Source organism: Gnatocerus cornutus, chromosome 2 (assembly GCF_029298725.1).
Source record: "Gnatocerus cornutus isolate USDA-ARS CGAHR chromosome 2, icGnaCorn1.1, whole genome shotgun sequence".
Classification (NCBI taxonomy): Eukaryota; Metazoa; Arthropoda; class Insecta; order Coleoptera; family Tenebrionidae; genus Gnatocerus; species Gnatocerus cornutus.
In genome coordinates, this window is record NC_142234.1 from 8,833,577 (window position 1) to 8,853,081 (window position 19,505).

Here is a 19,505-nt window from a genome sequence, read left to right on the forward strand (position 1 = left end):
TTGTCAGATCCGTGTTAAACAGTTACATATGAGAGCTAAGAGCATCATTGAAGGTTGTTTACTAATAGAGTTGGAGATATAGTAGGAAACATGAACAGTAAAAAGATCGCACCTGAATTTACACACATCTGGTCAGGAGAAAAATGCCCAAATCATATGTAAATTCGGCCCAAAAGTACCGCAGAATGTTGCGTGGTACAATAAATTTAGAACATCGACGACGTCGACTTCAAAAACATCAAGACTCCATTTTGAAAACACAGATGCTGCCATTTCGACAGCGCGTTTGTCGACTCTGACATGACCGTTGATAATTAAAATGAAAAGCAGCATTAACTTTGAGATACTTTACTATGTTCAAGTTGCAGAGTTTTACCGATAGTGCAAGAACATTTTTTTTTTGTTTTGGGTTTTTTAATTTTTTCAATCCTTCGATTCCTAAATCAAATTCTTGCAAGAACAATAAAACTAAGCGACTTGGCCTGATGACAAGTATAGTTAGAGATGGCGCTGCTGCTTCACCCACGGCGACCAGTGCGCACTGGCGCATTACTAGTACTGAAGAGAGATCCAGGCAGGGCTTTACTGCCGCACTTGATGGACTTCAAACCCACGGTGTCCAGCCCTCGTACAAAAAGGCCAAGTTATCCAAGTTGGTCGCCTCACGGATCACATAATCCACCTAAATAAGCAAACATTAGATTTTAAAATTTTCGTTTTATATTACTCGTACCTGCTCTTGAGAAGTATACTTTCTGCCAGGATCTGGGTCTCGTCCCTCTAACTTCATCTTAACCCTGCGCCAAACGTTAACAGCATAAGCGTTCCTCTGTTGTCCCTTGGTTGTGCTCTCTTGCTTCGCTATCTTTGTCGGACTAACAGAGACGCCATCTTGTCTCATCAACTGAGGGCGATTCCTGGTCGCCTCTAAATTCAGTAAATCCGCATAAATGTGTTCACTGCGTTGTTCCAAAAAACGCAAATGTTCAATACAGGCTCTGACATCCTCTATGTTCATGTCTTTCTTAAACTTCGCAAACAAAGAAGAAAAACTATCGATGTATTGTCGATAATCAGCCACAAACTGTTGTGCTTGAGTGGCGTAGTCCTCGATCTTAGTCATCGACTTAATGAGAGACTTTACATCCACCATGAGCTTACAATGTACATTGTACAACTCCTTGAAATTCTCAACGGAAGAAATCAACTCATCATAGACGCACATAAGACTTGCTCTATCTTCTGTCAACTTTCTCTGTGACATTGTTATCAAATCGGAAATGATCTCAGAAATCGCCTCCAACCACTTCGGGTTATGCAACAAATCCGTCGTCAACAGATTCATGATGCTCTCTTCTGTTGGTGTGAGAACATCGTTTCTAGAACTAGTATACTGACATGCGATTCTCCACTTATCAAAGCTGTTCAAAAACATCTTATCACAGGCCTTCGACTCGTTAGAATGCGTCCGTAAGAGTTCGTGTTGTAAAATTACTTTGCAAGAAGTTAAAGCCTCGCTTGCCATGCCTTGCTCGAGGTTAAGCCGTCCATCGCGAGCGGCAACTGCAGTTTCAAAAGCTGCCGAAATCTCGATAACATTCGGGTTCGCCCCTTTCGCCCAGTTGAGTCTCTGGTGTGCACTCTCGATCAAACTCTGCTGTTTTTCTCTAGCCTCAATCAATTTCGAATGCACGTTCCTTAAAGTGGTCATCTCGTCCTTAAGTTCAAAGATAAACTTGCTTCGTATACTTGTATACACGTGACGCTGTGTTAAAATCTCTTCGTACATGAAATTATAAACCGCAAGTTGGTTCTGAATACGCATTGCGCTTGATTGTAGCACTGTTAACTTCAACTCGATCTTCTTTGGTTCTTGAATCTTTTCCCAAGCGCTTTTCAAATTCGCGGAGAAACTGGAAGCTTGTGATACAAGATTTTGCGTAAAAACTCCTTGTTTCAAAAAGTAATTCCAAGCTTTATGGCACAACTCATCCAAAGGCACTTTCGTCTCAGCACCTATATCTTTCTGTTCGATCTCATGGACGACATCTAAAGTCAAATTCTGCAACAAGAAGCACACCGCGTATGCCACTGCTTCGGTAGTAATCCCCAGCAATTGACGGGAAATAAAATCTGCTATGAATTGTCTCACAGGCTTCACCAACTGCTCGTCGTTGAAAACAACGCATTTTCCGGTGCCTTTAAATGACTGGCACATTTCAAGAGTGAGACCAAAGAATTCCGACATCGTTTGTAAACGCTTTAGTAAAAAGATGTCTTCGAGGATTTCATGGACCTTCGGATTGAATATATGAGCAGCTATGCTTTTTGCTTCTTTAACTTGATCGAGTTTTTTCCAGGAGGTAGGAATGTCCAAACTACCCAAAGTGTTGACCAACGTGTGCATTTCTTGAGTAAGTTTGTCGAAGAGGCCGTTGAAGCCCATGAGGAGCATTTTGCCGGCGCTGAGAGGGTCCGACTGGGTTTGAAGAAGGACGTGGAACTTGGCTCTGAGGGTTGCGACCCGTTCGAGAACTAACTCATAGGAAGGCTACAAGAAATATATTTACATAGTACGTAATCTAGTTAAAAACTGAAACTTACATTTATCTCCATTTGCATGAACAAGCACGATAAAATCTTCTCCAACTGTGCGATCATCTCAGGAATCGTCATCCCCAACTCCATTATCAAATTCCCCAGATCCGTGATCATCTGTATGGCTGTCGGCTCCTCACTCTGGATTTTCTTCATGCTTTCAGGCAAAATGATCGTATGGAAATTAAAATGCAACTCGTGAAGACCTTTGTAGACATTATTCGCACTCCTGATACCGTTCAACACTCTCACAAATTTCTCATCTTCGGCTTCTTGATTCAACGGTAAATTGTTGATCATTTCCACAACTCTAGTGCTGTTCAAAACAAGTTCGTCCAAGAACCAATCTCCGTCCCTCGATGTCAGTTTAATCAACAAATCCCCGCTGCGACTAGCTGCAGTTTCGAGTGTCAAAAAGTTTTTATTAAGAAGCACCAGTTCGTTGGCGATGACGAACTCAAAGGCTTGAGACGCTCCTTTTTCACAGTTAAGAAATGTGGACACTCCTAGTCTCGCGGCAGCGTACATCTTTTCAAGCGCTGCGCTCGTTTCTTGTGCTCTAATTTTTGTCAAGTCTTCGTATAGCTTGTTAACTTGAGCTGCAGTTTCTTTGTAGAAGGCCTCTAAGCTGTAGGAGAACGGTAGCGTGTGTTTGGCGTTGCCAAGATCCAAGAAAATACGAAACTTCTCGTAAACGACATCGCAGCTCTCCACCGATTTGTTTTCTATCATGAACTTGCACCAGTTCAGGAATAAGTACATGCGGTGGTTCTCAATGAAGGATTTCGGACACTGCGACAAGATGACGTGATACTCTTGCAGAAGCTGAAGACATCGGCGGATCGATAAGTTCTGCAGCTTCGAAAACTGTTCGACGTCGGTTTCTGATTGTTCGCACTGAGTTATGACGTCGTTTTTCCCGGCGTTGTGGAGGAATTCTTTGACTAAATCAAAGATATTCATGTCTGTACCAGGAGCGGCTAAGTCGGTGAGCCATTTCGAGAATTGCGTACTCTCGAGGAACTTCAAAGCTTCTAGATATGAAGTAATGTGGGCCTCGGCTTCGTTCATTATTTTGTCGATGTCTTTCTTGGCTGTCTTCATCGCTTCTTGCGTTTTACAGTAAATTTCGTAGCGTGACGGAAGATTGTAGAGACTGTGCTTATTAGCACCGTGAGCCTCCGCTTCTTTTACCAAGGCCATCTGCTGGTGAAGGTCTTGTAGATAATCCTCGGTTTCGGTGATACTCTTGTGGACGTCCAGCCACGAATTGAAGCTTGAAAGAAGAGTTGGAATGTCGTTCTTGATGTTATCTCTGTTTTCATTCCACTCAATTCGCATTTCTGTACACCTCACATTGAACATTGACAGGGTCACTTCTTTCTCTAAATCCTTTTTGCTCTGTCTGGTGCTGACGGTGGATGAAATACCGCCGAAACTAGTTCCTGCCAATACTTCACCCCCAACAGTCCAGTCAATGAGCGGGTCGTAAACGAATGCTTCCAGTAGTGTTAAAAGCGTCTCTCTTCCTTTTCGCATGGTTTTCAAGACGCTCTCACATGCCATTCTAAAAATACCCTGTAAACAAGAGAAATATCATTCTTGTATCCAATAAAAGTTTCCGCTATTAACGTTCTAAATCTATGTATTTTGTAATATTCAATAAATTACATACATTCTTTCAAGTGGTGATAACAAAATGGCGTTTATCACAGCGATAGACGATTTGCGATTGACACGATAATCCCTCGTACATAATGAAAAAACTGTTTTAATTTATGATCACGAATTTCGTTCCGTTAAAAAACAAATTTATCACGCTCTACGTGGGTAATTGGGGGAAAATAATCTTTTATAATGTCGGTACTTTTAACAACAACAATGTTGAATACAATTACCAAGAATGGAGTTTCCAACGCATCATTTTTATGTATTTACGATCGCGAGATAACGAAATTGGCGAAAATAACAACAGAAGTTTTATAGTAGTTCGATTCATTCATAATCGAGCAGAATGACTTTTCATTTTCGTAAATTTTGAATATGCATATGAGATCAAGGGTCAATGAGCATAATCGGAAAAAACAGTACCCAGAGGATCCTCATAACCAAATAAATAAAAAATCGATTTTGGAAAAAATAACCTTGACATTTAGAGTGGTAATGATTTTATCTCGTTCAAATCAAAACTTCATTACTGTAAAGAGGCACAAAATGAGATAGGACATGGTTAAAAAAAAAACTGAAGTGATTATTAAATTGTTGCTTATCTTTATCGTGGGATAAAACTTCTATTCTGTACATATTAATTTAGTTCCGTAAAGTTATTTAATAACCAGTTTTTCGGAAAAGAACATAATAAGAATAGTTCTTTGAACGGCAAATCCACACGTGTCTTTTTTGTTTTCTAAAGACATGAAAAGATTTTACAAATTATATGAATCACAAAGTTAGTGGGGCGAACTAAAATTGAATAGGGTTGCTACGACGCAAACTGTTGAATCCACTTCTTTTTACTTTTGTTTTGCTTTAGGATTAACTCTTTGGTGGTACAGCACGTTGACAGTTGTTCCCTAACTTGAAATTCTTGTAAAAATACCTAAAATTTTGACCGGAACCTGTAAAATTCATCAATTTCAGATCAAAGAGTTGCAAATTCCATTCAAATTGGAATGATAATAGCTATGATAGAGAATATCAATTACATTCTCATCATAAAAGTATCTACAATTTCGAGTGTCAAAACAGCGATAATCGATTCAGTAAATCTAATATCGCTCTCATGATTTAATTTAACAGAAAAAGATAAAACAGAATACACATCCGTCACAGAGAAAAACAGCTTGATTTCCAGCTCCCTCGTCCTCTTCTAGCTAAAAAATCATAACACATAACCGATGAATAGCAGAACAAATAAAGGATGACGTGATTATTTCACAAATTGCTATTTGATCCTCCAACAGTGTACGATGAGTACAGTATGTTTTTCGATGTGCGGCTACTATCACCACAACATACGCCACGAGTGGTCAATCCTAAGAACCATCAATGGAAGAAATGACGCAACTTCACTATTCAATAAAGCGTTGAAAGCGTCCAGAATCCATCAGTTCTAATCCGGGAGTGCTTTCGCGAAATGAACGACAGTTCGGGAGCGCCGTATATCGGAAGTGCGACTTGGATGACCGTGTTTTCTGTCATTTTCGTTGTGATAGTCTTAGGAAATTTAATGACAATCTTTGCGATTGCCTTTAATAAACACCTGTCATCAATCACAGCGAATAAGTTTATTTATAGTTTGGCTATCAGTGATCTGTTAGTGGGATTGTACATCCCTTACCACCTGTGTTTTTACATCTACAATGATGACTTAGGAGGCGAAGAACTTTACTGCATCATCCTCTTCATCATTCCGGTTTTCACATGCTCGCACTCAATTTGCAAACTGTTAACCATTGCGGCTGACCGCTACATCGCCATTGTTTATCCTCTTCACTATAACAGATGCATGACCACAAAGATGGTGTGGACTTTGATTCTTGGAGGATGGATTCTAACCATTGCTTGGTCTACCATACCCATTTATTACAATGATTGGGACGAAAAACAAGATTGTGACATCGTCAACTTTCTTCCTACTGTTTACTTCAACTACATGCTGACACCGCTCTTCGCTTTAGCTTGGTTGACGATGTCTATGGTCTATGTTAAAATCTGGAATGAAGCGCGTCGCCACGCCAAGAGAGTCAAAAAAGCAAGCAGTTTATCAAGAAGTGCACATGTTAGCGATTCCAAGTCGTTGCAGGTAAATGATTTTCAGCAATAAAGCGATGAAAGAGTCGGAAGATAATGTCATGGTCGCAGCGATTTCGCGCGGTATTGAGATGAAGCTTCATTAAAATTTATAAATAGAAGCGTTTGCTAATGAATATTTGAACTTAATTGTTTGGTAAATAAGGTGACGTAACATGATTTTGCTAATTTGTGAATAAAGGCGACGAAATGCTTGTCTTTGGAAGTGAAAACTGAAAAGAAAATTTATGTTCAAAATTTTTATTGTATTTTATTGGCAAGTGGTCAGATTATTAAATATTCATTTTTTTTATTAGAAAAGTTTGTGATTTTATAGCTGATTCTTTTATATTCGAAAGTCTGGCGTTTTATTAACTGTTTTATTATCAATAAATTTTTACAGCAGTTTTATGTACTTTTCCGAATTCTTTATTGTCTTATAATTGTGTAAATTTCAAAATTCAAATTTAGTTTGATGTTTCCTGATTATTAAATTTTTATTTCATTTTACTTTTTTGTTAAAACGCCTGCAGTTTGTGAGCAAAAAAGCAACAAAAACAACACTTTTGGACGACCGAAAGATAAAGACGAAATTGGCTATATGACCTCTACAAAAACAGAAAATAAGAAGAATATAAAATAAAATATACTATGATAGAATTAATTTACGTCTAACAATAAAATCTGATAGAAAAAAAATTATTATAATTTATACGACAACAATAATTAAGAATTGTTTATGATTTAAAAATTAGGTTTCGAAAATTGAAATTTTTGCTACAATAAAAATACAGTAGAAGAAATAATATTAATTTAATTGAAAATACCCCTTTAGACGAAAGATCAAAACTTCAAAATAAGGATGTAAAAACAGCAAATTTCACTTTACGAAATTTTCAAACCTTTTTTTTACTGAAGGATTGATTTCATTCGCATCCGGTATTTCCAACCGCACTGAAAACCGAAACCCCAATTCCCGGTGTGCAATAACCTCAACAACAAGCTTATTTTAATAATTCAGCAATTTTTAAGCACTTTTTCTATTAATTGATCCAAAAGCCCACATTTTAAACACGTGAGACGTTTATGTGCAAACTTTTACGATTATTATGAAGTAATTCAACTAATTAACCATCAAGAACAGGTTGAATTTCTTGGAAAAGTCGTAAAACGTCAAATATCATACTTTAATCGAATAATTTGATTTACATTAAATTCATACCAAAGGTGAAGGCTTTTTGCGCTAATTTCTATCAAAGTGGAAATAACCGATCGAAACAAAGTTGGTTTAATCAAAAAGTGCAGCAATTGGTCAAGTGCAGTAGAAATATAATAAAATACAATGTGGAGACAATTATCGCACGCGTTGTTCCTTTTGTAGCGGTTTAATTAAAATTCTCCGGATTAGATTAAGGTGTAGATTGAGTTGTAATAATATTCATTAAAGGTTTTGTTTGTTATTAAACAATTGCATGTTACGAGGATGATAAGTGACTCGCAGTCTTTATAGCAGCGATAAAAAAGCAAATTAGTGAAAAGTGCAGAACAAGCCTTGATGGTTTTATAATTTTCGGTCATAATTAATGTGGATGGTTGCCTGAAATGTCAAATCAATGAAATATAATTCAGTTTCAGTATTAATTAGAATCAGCAAAAAATTATTTTAAAGTGGAAAACTTCCTCCTTGCAGCAAAAAATCATAACTGGTCAAGGTAAGCGGTTTTATCGAGAATAATTTGTTTGTTAACAATATTTCAAATGTTCACTATTTGAACTACAAGCATGCTTTTATTCATTCATTTATTCATTCATTCATTAGGCACAAATTGTTGTCCATATAAGGTGCCAAAATAGCTCTGCTTCCTGCTAAGGAAGAAGCCAACAGCTCCTTCTGCCATTATAAGCAAACGAATATGAGCGAGTAAATCAATTCAATGAGAGAAGTGCAAATGATAACTGGAGTGTGCGCCAGATTACCAAAAACTGGGTCAAAATAAAATTATCATCCAGACCCAGACCTACTTCTAGAGAAAATTTTCTATTATTCGCATCCTTTTCAATCAAACTTCAATCCGTCATCATGGCTAGTGGCAAATGTCGAAAGGACATTAATCTGCCTGAAATAAATATCTGTTCGCTGGTCCCATACTCAAATAAATCATAAATCTCTTCTCGTCATTTTTCTTTACCACCGCCGCTTGGTTTGTTGATACCGGCACCTCTAATCATCGCTTCACAATCAGTCTATTTCGCGGCAGCTTCAGTGGTGGTCGCTGCATCCTCTGGAACTCTCGTGCCAGTGTCGAATTAAATGTTGAAATGTTGCCAAACCAATAATGGAAAACTCACTCTACAACAGCTATGTAGGTGGAGGTTTGTGGATAGCAGTGTATTCCATTATCATTTGTGCCGCGGTGGCTGGAAATGTGCTCACCCTCTTGGCCATATTAACGACTCGTCAGCTCTCGGCGATGGTCTCCAATCAATTCATCTTCAGCTTAGCCGTCAGTGATTTATTAGTGGGTCTTTCTGTTCCTTACCACATGTGTTTTTATATGTATGACTTTTTTGGGAAGAAAAAAGACACTTGTTTGTTAAGATTCGTGTTAATTTCCTTCGCCTGTGCCAGCTCGATATTGAATCTCTTCGTCGTGGCTACTGATAGGTACTCTGCCATTGTGCATCCATTGAAATACAACAGATATATGACAAGAGGGACGTCGTTACTTTTGATTTCTTTAGTGTGGGTGTTTTCGTTGACTATGACCACGGTGTTGATCTACTGGAACTCATGGAACCCTCGAGAAATGTGCGATGTTCAAATCATCCCTAATGTGTACTTCAATTTCGTGTTGACACCTCTGTTTGTCTTGATATGGGGCGTGATGCTTCTGGTTTACATCAAGATCTGGAGGGAGGCGACGAAACATGCTAAAAGAATCAGAAGCACCACGAACCTTTACCAAACGCATAGCATCAAAGACACCAAATCCATTCAGGTAATTACCCAACAAAAGATAATTATGAGTTATAACCTTCGCAGAGTTGAAGGTCCTTGACGTAACAGGTAATTTAATCAATTCATAAACAACAAAAAGTTAAAAACTATGGAATCTAATTTTAAAACTGGCGTGATCGAATTGAAATAGTCGAATCTCGATAAAATTACATTAGTAAATTTCAGCGTCGATGTGTGGAAGAGTAATAGCTATAAGAATGAAAAGCTTTCGAGTTATTTATTTGAATGAAATAAAAACATCTAAGCGAATGTTAACCATCTGGAAAACACGTGGAGAACATTTAAAAAAAACAAGCAGAAAAGTTAGTAATGTGCTTATTTTGTTTGAATGTTTTTTTTATTACTCTTTTTGCTTGAATGTTGACACTTACTTTGCACCGCTTTGTCACAACAATCGTTTGTTTCCGAACTTAATGACCTCATAAATATTTGTCCATCTAAATTGGATTCTCGCAATAAAAACCAATCGACTGATTTATAAACTGTGAAGTCATCATTTTTGTATCCACACCCGCGTTATCCGGCTCAAAAGACCGTTATTGTATCGCCGACGTCAATGCTTTCAAGCCCTTTATCAATCTCTGTCCTAGGTTCGATTAAACTGACGCACATTTTGAAATTTCCATGCGCCCACGTGTCTGGAATTGATACGAATGACATGTTATATAAAACACTATAAATAAACACAGGTCCTCGATAGTCAATCACCGCGCTACAAAATCGGTATGGGGCACTTAATCACCGTTCTGTATACCAATTAATCCCTAATACAAAATGCGGCCTTCCAATGATGTCTAATTGAAAATTTACATGATGAGACTTGGATGAACGTATTATCTTGAATTGAAATCATTAGTCGGGTAAACAAATTTTACAGTGGATAAGAACATCAATTTGTTTATCCTGACCTAATTAGAAAAGGATTTACCGGCTAGATCTTATCGAGTTAAATGAGTTTTCCAACAAAACAAGGTTAATGATACGGGAATTTATAGGAAAAGTACATTGGAGGGGGCTTTGCAAGTCATTGATGATTGTAACGTGACAATCATTTTCTAGAAATTTAGAAATCTAAAAATCATTATAAAAAAGCCTTCAAAGAAAAAATATCAGTTCTCTTAAAAATTAATCACGTCTTGTAACCCACACTTTACAAAATCAAATGTACAAAAATACTGTAAAACCATAATGACACTTTTTTAAACTGTTCTCTTTGGAAGACAATATAAAAAATCTAACTGATTACGTAATGTAACAGCAAAAATAATTATGTTATTTTTTTCATATTTATCGTTAGAGACTGACGTACTTTTTGACATGTGATTATTGGTTTTGTCAAAATGTTATATTAAAAGAAAAAAAATATTTTAAAAAATTTCTGTTTTCGCTGTTTTCCTCACTGCGAATTAAAAAGTGGGCGCAAGATGACAATGTAAATTGTTTGCGGATCTATTTATCTACGTAAGGGGATGTTATATAACAATTAAATAAGTGAAACTCAAAATAATTTCCGCGACAAAATTTTGGGAAGCGTATAAAGTCTATGTCGGCAGTAAAATCTCCAAATAGGCTATGTCAAAGGTTCAATTTTTTTTTGTGGAAATTGCCCCTCGGGTCTAAAGACATGGTATCCATGAGCCTTTCAAGTCAATGACATTTACAAATTCCAGTATTTGGAGAACTTCTAAATCATTTCACTGGCTGCTATTTTGGGTTACTGTTATTTTCCATTTGCTAACAAAAAGGAAAAGAACAAAAATTGTATTTTAAATTTTTTACGTAAACCCGCATTTTATAGTTTCAAAGTTTATTGTTTTTTTTTAACACTTTTGTTTTATTTTATGAATATATTTTATGAATATAATTGTTAATTTTTCAAAGCGAGAAACAATGAATTTATTATTTTTCTTGAGGAAAACTGACACAAATGATATTTATATCCTTTTTGTAAAATTTTGTTACAGTGTTATTTATGCGTTCCCATCAAAGACAGTAAAGGACAAGTAATTTTGCTTCCAGGTACATAATAGTTAATAAATTAACTTGGTGACAATAAATACAGTAATTATTACGTCAAATATTATTTAATCGTAGTTTTCTACGCAATCCCGTAAATTACGTCAAAACTCGATGAGTGATTGTTTACCTGGTAATTGTATGTTTTATGGCTAAATCTCTCTTACCTCGCTTGATATTTAAATTATTATGCAGCATATAAAAATATCTAAATTGTTCAATTAAACATTTTACCATTTCTTCTGCAAAATGCATACCAATTATTATATTTGAAAAAATGTAAACTGTTTTTGCATGTCCTTCTCTTGGAAAAAATGAAACATCCTTGGCAACATTATAGATCGACCAGGAACTTGGAATCCAGATGTCAACTATCAGCCAAAATTATGAAAACAATTTCAAGGGTTTTTTCTAAAGCATTAGAGAGTTAATCTTAGACAGATTATTATTATTTATTATTTCTTTACATGTCATGACTTGACATGCATAAACCTCAACACATAAGACAGTAATATCGATTTATCGAAAAATCTTTCTTCCCCAGGTCGTCATGCTGACCCTGGGCTGCTTTTCCGTCTGTTGGATGCCCTATTTCATTGTGACCACTTACTACCGCATCACCGGAAACAGCATCAAATACAGTCTCGCATACGAGATCGCCTTTACAATGGCTGTATGCAACTCCGGCATGAACCCTGTGATATACGCTTGGAAAAACTCCAATTTCCGTCAAGCTTTTTGGTGTCTACTAACTTGTCATTCGCCCAACGACGCTACCAAAAAAACCAACTACATCACCAACCACGTTCCCAGTAGTAAAAGGAACTCTGCAGCAATCGGAAGTGATAAAGGCCACGACAATGTAGCAGCTCAAACCGATATCGACTTGGAGAACAACTCTCAAACTCAAAAAGACTATGATGAACACGAGTGCAGTGTCTCTACCGAAATGACAACAGTGAACACGACGTGGTGACGGTTTCATATTGACTCTTAACTTTGTGATATGTAATATAAGATGTAATAAAACTTTTCATATTGAACTCACCTCGATTCCTGTGACGCCCAAAGCTCCTCGGATGTTCGGTGTGAGTCTGAAGGGAACTTTTTCGGGTACTCGTAGAGTTTTGCCTTTTTCAAAGCAAACGTTGTAGTCGATGTGGACCACTTCGCCGCTGGTTAAGTCGACGAGAACGTTGTCGAGGTGGCGATCTCCAAGACCGATGATGTAGCCGATGATGCTCATGACCGCCACCGAATAGGAATATCTTTTCATCACCTGCCACCATGCATTGGCGTCTACCGCGTTACACCAAAGCTCTTTCGCGAGTAGGTCGCTCGGGGTTTCTGCCATCAACTCCGTTAAAACTTGTTTGAGGACACTCGAAGGCCACTCCTTACGATTTTCGATATTTTTTATTCCGTGTTCTTTTAACAATGGGTTCAGTTTGTTGTAGAAGAGCTCCGAGGGTCGTAATACACTCGTCGTCGTATTCACGTTGTTCTTGATGAACGGCTTCGCCATTTCGCGTTGTTGCCAACGTTTGTACAAAGCAAACACCGGAGTAGTACCGTCCACCCATGAAATCAGACCTGAACGGGGTCCCAGAGGTATAACCGAGTAGTGTCGAGCGCGATATAAATTGTTACAATCAGCGTTCTGAGCCATCATTGTATTGGCGATGCTCAAAAACTGCATAATTCTCTCATCTAAGTGTAGATCCTCTAGGCCTTTAAACAAGTAGGTGTACGTTTGTCCATCGGAACCGTAGAAAATCAACTTCTTCGGTTTTGTTTTCGTGGGTAAAATCGAGACCACATTAGAAACATGCGATATTGTAACTCTGGTCTTAGCGGACGTCGCCAAACCAGGCATCACAATTACGGTGTTCTTAATAGACGCCAAAACTGGACTAATCGATTGCATCTTAAGAGTATAAGACGCACGTCGATGGAATTTTTGCTGGAACTGCTTCTGCAACGTCTTTAGTGGCTGCAAAGACTCTTGCGGTTTATCCGCATTCTCAGGGTTCTTCAATTTCGCAATTACGTCTTTGATTTCATCTAAATATTTCTCTTGGAACTCCTTCTCATGGGGAGTTTCTGCCTCCGCGCTCGTGATCTCTTGCAACTGCTCTAACACGAAAACAATCGGTTTGATAATAATTCTGTGCTTTTCCGCAATCAGCGACATTTTCTCTTCCTTATTCAAATTGGGGTTCTCGTTTACTTTCTCGATTTCATACTCAAGTTGCTGCTGGCGTTTCGTGATCTCTGTCTGGTGTTGCGCCAAAGTTCCCAACCACAACTCGTCCCAGAGTAACGTAATGCGACGTAATTCCTTGACCAAAGTCTGCACTTGAGCGATGGTTTCCGGGTCTTGTTTACTGAGAGTATCGACCATGGTTTTAAAGCACGATTGGAGGGCATTGGTAGAATCTTCGTTGTCGCTTTCATAGTTATCTTCTTCTTCGTTCAGTTCTTCATCGTTACATTCGTTGTTCTGCGACAGGCAATCCTTAGGGAGGGAAATTTCGGAAAAGTCGAATTTGAGACCGCCTTCAAGAGCGCCGACAACAGCAGGGAATGTAATTAAATGCGGTGCGTCTTCAGCTATTCGACACAAAAGGTCGGATACGCGGTGGCGGACGTAGCTCTCAGGGTGGTTCAATCGGGAGAAGAGTTGCGGAATGATGACTTTCCATGGCTGAGTTGGGGTAGTTTGTAACCCATCCTCGAGGATGTTTTGTAACTCAAGAGCGTATTTCACCATGAGTCTCAAGAGTCGTAATGTGACGGTGATGACGTTACATTCGGTACTCTTGGTGACATTTTCAGCGTTCATTGTTAACTGCAAGTACTTGAAGTACGCTTCCGCACTCAGAGCATAGTATGTGTAGACCCTTTTCTGCGTGTTTCGCCAGATTTGAACCATACCTTGGAGATCTGCTTCAGGCATATTCTGTAACACCCCGATGTATCGTAACTGACTCAGAATCATCTCCGATGTGTTTAAATCGTGCGATTCTATATCTTCATCGTCCAAGTTTGAGCGAGTCTGTGACAAAATCATAACAATTCTGTTCAAATCTTCTTGGGTGGTACTCGCAGGCAACAGATTCTTTATAACTGCATAATCCTCGTCGGTTAAATTGTTGTGAACATCGGAACTGTGGTCCACAATTTTACGGCCCCAACGATAGCACCAGGTACCAAAAGTATTCCAACTTTTCGCCATTCCAGCACTCTGATGAACGCTGAATTGTAGTAACTTCCCGATGGCCATTTCACTCATTGGAATTACGCTAGATGCGGTGTTTTCCATCATTCCAATTTCGGGGAGCACCATCAAGAGTTTGCCCAACGGGCTGTTGATTTCCGTTAAACAAATCTCTTCGTTGGTCTGGAGCCAGTTCGCGAGCTTCAACAGAATCTTACTACTGATCTTCTTTAGCTCAACACCTCCACAAAGTTCTGCGTACTTCGAGATCGCCGTAGACGCTGAAGCACAAAGATTGAAGCTATGCTGGCGATTTTGGTCTGTCTGGTATGAGAGTTTGATGATCTCCATGATGATGCGAGCGGTGTCGACGCTCCACACTGACATATCACGGATTTTTTGCAAGAATCTACTCGCTAATGTGTTAAAACCGTTGTCTTCAAGAGTCAGTTCTTTGTCTTTCATGAACTTGTTGACGTGGGCGAAAGCTAGTTTAAAGTTGCGTTCTTTCCGGGCTCTTTTTATCACGTCGATGCGTAGGTTAGTGCAGAATGTAGAGGGACCTTGGGTTTGTGCAGTGTTGAAATAATCTGACCACCATAAAACTTTACGTAGGATAGAAGAATCAACTTTTGCGATTTCTGTCTCGAAGTCCTCAGACACTAAGAAGACGGTATTTGCAGCAGTATGACAGAGAATATTTTTGACCCCCTGACTGGCGTATTGCATCACTAACAAGTTTTGTAAGTATTCTGAAGGAGCGAATTTCAGATGATCTCTAATCGAACGTTGAATCTGAGTTAGATTATCTTCCACTTTCTTATCGAGTTCTTTATTGTTGGAAATGTTCATTGCTAAACCGTAGAGATTGGTTTCTAACGTGGTTAAGTTCTCGTACAAACTCCAAGAGTTGGCTTCTTCCTTGTAGTTCCAAGTACACATATCTGTGAAAACTTGTCTACCAACTTCGACATTGAACAGGTTGTTCACGCAAGACCAATCAGTCGTACTAAACCAGTATCTCCGTCCGTTATCCATTTTCTCGGCAGCATTATCTGCGGCATTCCAATTAATCATCTCCACCCAGTTTCCCAATTCTTTATAGCATATTGCGATCTGATCGTAAATGAAGTTTTGGGTGTCGCTCTCCATCTCTGAACTTTCACTCTCATCATCAGTGTGTTTTAGAATCTTTCTGTACCCTTCAATGGCTAACTCGTACTTCTTAGACGCTTGGTCTGCAGCGTGTTTAATCCAAATAAACTTGCGATTCGTTGTCGTCTTACACCAGACATACAACCCAGCAAGTGCTTCAGCTTCTCTCATTTGAAGTAATGCCAACGTAACGAAAATAACAGTTCTTTCAAATTCAACACCGTTGGTGCGGCCAGTGGTCACTAAATCCCCAAGTAAAGCTTGGCCATGTCTGACAGCCGTACAAGGATCTCCCGCATGCATTGATATGTGGATGACAACCATTCGGATGCGGCTCAACCATTCACTGCATGTATTCGTATTTGTGATGAAGAACGATCGGACAAGCTTCGGTGGTTGCGGCATTGCCATGGCACAACCTTCAGAAGCACTGTAGATGGACTTTTCCAAGTGTTCAATGAACTGTAGTAGAAGTTTAACACGCACGCTGTCGTTACGACTGTGTTCACCGTCCTTCTTCTTTGTGTTGATAAGGTCATTCCCTAACTGATTCAAAGCACCCTCGATCTTCGTGAAAGTTTCGTTGGGTTTTCCTAAAGGTGTACGCAGCTTTGAATTAACACAGAACTGGGCACTCTCAAGAGTCGTAAAACTGTTTAAAATCACCCGTGAGTTAAGGGCAAGATCGTAGAAGAAGTCCATTACTTTGTAATTGTGCTGAAGTGGCCAGCTTGAAATGAAGATATCTTCGAGCCAATTGGGTGCGTCTGGAGGTTCGTTCTTAAGCAAGTAATCCATGAAAGTCTTAAATTGTAATGGGTAGATGTCTCCTGTGAGACTATTATTTAAATGCAAGTGTTGCGCCATCCAGATCATGTAATTTGAATAAGTCTTTATGTTGGTTGTCTTCTTCTTGACATCGTAGTTCGAGTTAGATTTGTTGAACTCTACAACTGCGACGTCCCAGGGAAGGTTTATCGATAATCTTGAGTAGCAAAGCCTGATTTCTTGGGAGTTTGAATTAAGATGTAACTTCACTAAATCACAAACATTGATGAGGAAGTGGTTGCTCCACGACAACTGTTTATTCGCCAAAAGTTTCTCTAGATTGGTGCAAACGGAAAGAACGATCTTGGTGTTGAAATGGTAGCCGCATTTGACCAAGACTTCGGTGACGGCGACAAACTTCTCGTTGTCGTACAAGTTTGCCAAATAACTGTCAGAATTAATGAGGATGTCGTTGAACCATTGTAACAAGAGCAAAGTGACTTCGCACGGAGTCTGGATACTCAAAGTCTTGTGCAAGATATCTAGGATAATTTCGAAATTTCCTAGATTTGGAGAAGTATTTGGCACATCGTTGACGTTGAGAACGTCCGTTAACGTGAAAAGTCCCATCAAGCTGGGTTGGTCTTGTTTCTTCGCCACCAGATTACTGCTAGATATAAAATGGTTGTAACACTTGCAGTGAGAGTACAGAAGATACAAAAGGCTGTATTGTAATGCTGGGTTGTTTCTAGCTAACGACTTTTGATAGGGTTCTAGATTTACACCCACTAGTTCCAGAATGCTAGGGTTCAGTGCCCACATGACTATGATCGAGCTAGCGTTGGCCAATTGAGACAGGCATCTCAGTAAAAATAAAACAGTTAACTCCCTCTGTTCATTAGTCAAATCAAAACAATCTTCAGTAAAGGGATTACTCTGGATAAACGGTTTGATACCAGGCACTATCGAACGATAGACGACTTCTAAGTCACCTAAAACGTATCTATAGGCTTCTTGTAACAGTGATACATTCTTGAGGTTCAACAGAGCTTGGTAGACGCAAATGACAGAGTCCTGAATGTTCTTAAAGTGTGAATACCGCATCTTCACGATCTCCGACTTTGGACCGATAAGCTTCTCGATGAGTTCTATTGGTAAGTTAGCCGACAACTCTTTGATGATCTTTGAAATTAGCAAAAGCACCGACACCGTGGTAGCATCGGAAAATTCGTTAACAACTGACAATTCTAAGTCAATTAAACTGTAAATGGCACTACTCAGAACCTGAGTTTTATTATCCAGTTGTCCTAATAAAATCCCAATACCTTCGTTCGCCGCTATGATAATGTTATCTGCTGAAAAATTCTCCAAAACGTCTTTAACTGTCTTCAAAATCTGGTTCAAGCAGGTGGAAACAAACTCTACAGTGATATGTTTGTTGTTGCAGGGCTTAAAACTATCCCCAAGGCATTTCAAAATGGTGTTAAGAGCAAGAATTAGAACGTTAACGTGCTCCAAAGCGTTGGTCTCAGAGTCTCCCAACTGATTACTAAAATTAGTAATATCTTCCAGGAAGTTTTCTATCAGAGATACGGCGAAATCAAGATTGTACTTGAAGTGCGACGAAATTCTTTGCAAGTTTCGGGAAATAAACTCGATGTTAGCTAGCGGTTGGGTGTGATCTACATGCCATCCAAACAAAAGATCTACAGTGTCTTGAAATTGGGTGTAGAAGCAATCTGGATAAAGTTCGACAGTTGTCATGAGAATGTCTAAAATAGCCTTGAAAACTTCAGCGTTCTCTGTTATCTCGATCGACGTCACCAAGTGGTGCATTAAATTCTCAGCATGGTCTTGTAAAACGGATTTGTCTTTTTCAAAAGCCAGTGTCTCTTTAAAGGACTTCATAAGGAGAATCTGCATCTCGTCGTAAGAGTTCTTCATTTTTACAAAAAGCCAGTTCTGATATCTGTCAAAATCGTTTTCTTGTCCCATAATGTAGCCCATTCTTCCCAGAGCTCGGGTGGCCTGTAATTTGGCGAGAGGACCCGGCGACACTTGTAAAATCTCATACATGGAATCGCCAAGTATATGAAAAGCTTTCCGCACATATTGAGCGTTGTCTGGCAGCAATAATACCTCCAATAACTTCTTAGAAATAGCCAATGAGTTTTCCTGGTCTGCTTCAGTACTCAACCGCCGCAAAAGCTTAGAAATACGCGTATCTTCCGGCAAATTGAGCTTAATGTCGTTTTTCTTCTCGGATTCGTAAAATTTTCCATGATAAGACCCTAGCAGGAAAAAATTAGCTGAAAGTTATTTGAATGTCGCGCCTACCTGATGAATCTGCATGTCTAGATAGTGACTCCTGATACTTCCTATTCAAGATGTAAAAATTATCCCCGTCTCGATCTCCGCGGCGGCTTGGTGGACCTCCTCGGCCCCTGTAAGCCCCCCTACGCTCACTGATTTTGGATGACCGAAACTCACTAGAGCGCGGTCTCCCAGAGCCTCTATACCGCGAGTAAACATGATACTTTTGGTTATTTTCTACATCTCCATCGACACTGCTACTCTCGTAATTATCGTCAGAGTGATTATTGTCGTAATCGTTTATTTCTTTAGAGCTTTTTGAAGCTTTGAGCTTGTAAGGCGTGTTATTCGATATCATCACTTACATGCCGCTACGAAAATTGCTTTCATATACATAGACGAAACTGTACTATAATCTGGAAATAACCATGGGAAGTGAGTCAAATTTTCAGGACAAAATATCATACAAACCCAACGATTTTTCTTGAAAATCTGCATCTGTCACACAATATGGTCAAAAATCGAAAACACTAAAGAGCGAAAATCCCTAAGTGGTGACGTAATGCGCGGTTGTCACGTTTGACTAAACCTTTAATTTTTACAATTGAACGGAAATAAACTGAA

At 38.9% G+C, this 19,505-nt stretch overlaps 2 protein-coding genes across 3 annotated transcripts; one reads left to right on the plus strand and one right to left on the minus strand.

Annotated features, from left to right (window-relative positions):
• Nucleotides 1-591: 591 nt before the first annotated feature.
• nonC (serine/threonine-protein kinase Smg1) lies at nt 592-19,499 on the minus strand. The gene is made up of 6 exons (XM_088030879.1): nt 19,353-19,499; nt 18,906-19,297; nt 12,474-18,859; nt 2,605-4,176; nt 734-2,551; nt 592-682 (listed from the first exon to the last, which is right to left on the minus strand). The coding sequence occupies exons 2-6, from the start codon at nt 19,237-19,239 to the stop codon at nt 605-607; spliced, it is 10,188 nt and encodes a 3,395-aa protein (XP_087887005.1). The 5' UTR covers nt 19,240-19,297; nt 19,353-19,499; the 3' UTR covers nt 592-604.
• mAChR-C (muscarinic Acetylcholine Receptor, C-type) lies at nt 5,555-12,462 on the plus strand. Of its 2 annotated transcripts, none has more exons than XM_088030881.1 (2): nt 5,555-6,403; nt 11,970-12,462. In XM_088030881.1, the coding sequence occupies exons 1-2, from the start codon at nt 5,735-5,737 to the stop codon at nt 12,399-12,401; spliced, it is 1,101 nt and encodes a 366-aa protein (XP_087887007.1). In that variant the 5' UTR covers nt 5,555-5,734; the 3' UTR covers nt 12,402-12,462. The 2 variants fall into 2 exon arrangements, with proteins under 2 accessions (XP_087887007.1, XP_087887008.1); XM_088030882.1 differs by lacking the exon at nt 5,555-6,403 and adding an exon at nt 8,599-9,389 and having other exon boundaries at nt 11,970-12,416.
• Nucleotides 19,500-19,505: the final 6 nt, after the last annotated feature.

Excerpts from the sequence above, each read along its gene's own strand:
- mAChR-C (XM_088030881.1), top strand. The coding sequence starts at position 5,735 with ATGAACGACAGTTCGGGAGCGCCGTATATCGGAAGTGCGACTTGGATG. Across the intron at positions 6,404-11,969 it reads GCGATTCCAAGTCGTTGCAG|GTCGTCATGCTGACCCTGGG; the intron begins GTAAATGATTTT and ends TTTCTTCCCCAG.
- nonC (XM_088030879.1), bottom strand. The coding sequence starts at position 19,239 with ATGATATCGAATAACACGCCTTACAAGCTCAAAGCTTCAAAAAGCTCT. Across the intron at positions 2,552-2,604 it reads TCATGCAAATGGAGATAAAT|CCTTCCTATGAGTTAGTTCT; the intron begins GTAAGTTTCAGT and ends TATTTCTTGTAG. Across the intron at positions 683-733 it reads AGTATACTTCTCAAGAGCAG|GTGGATTATGTGATCCGTGA; the intron begins GTACGAGTAATA and ends TTGCTTATTTAG.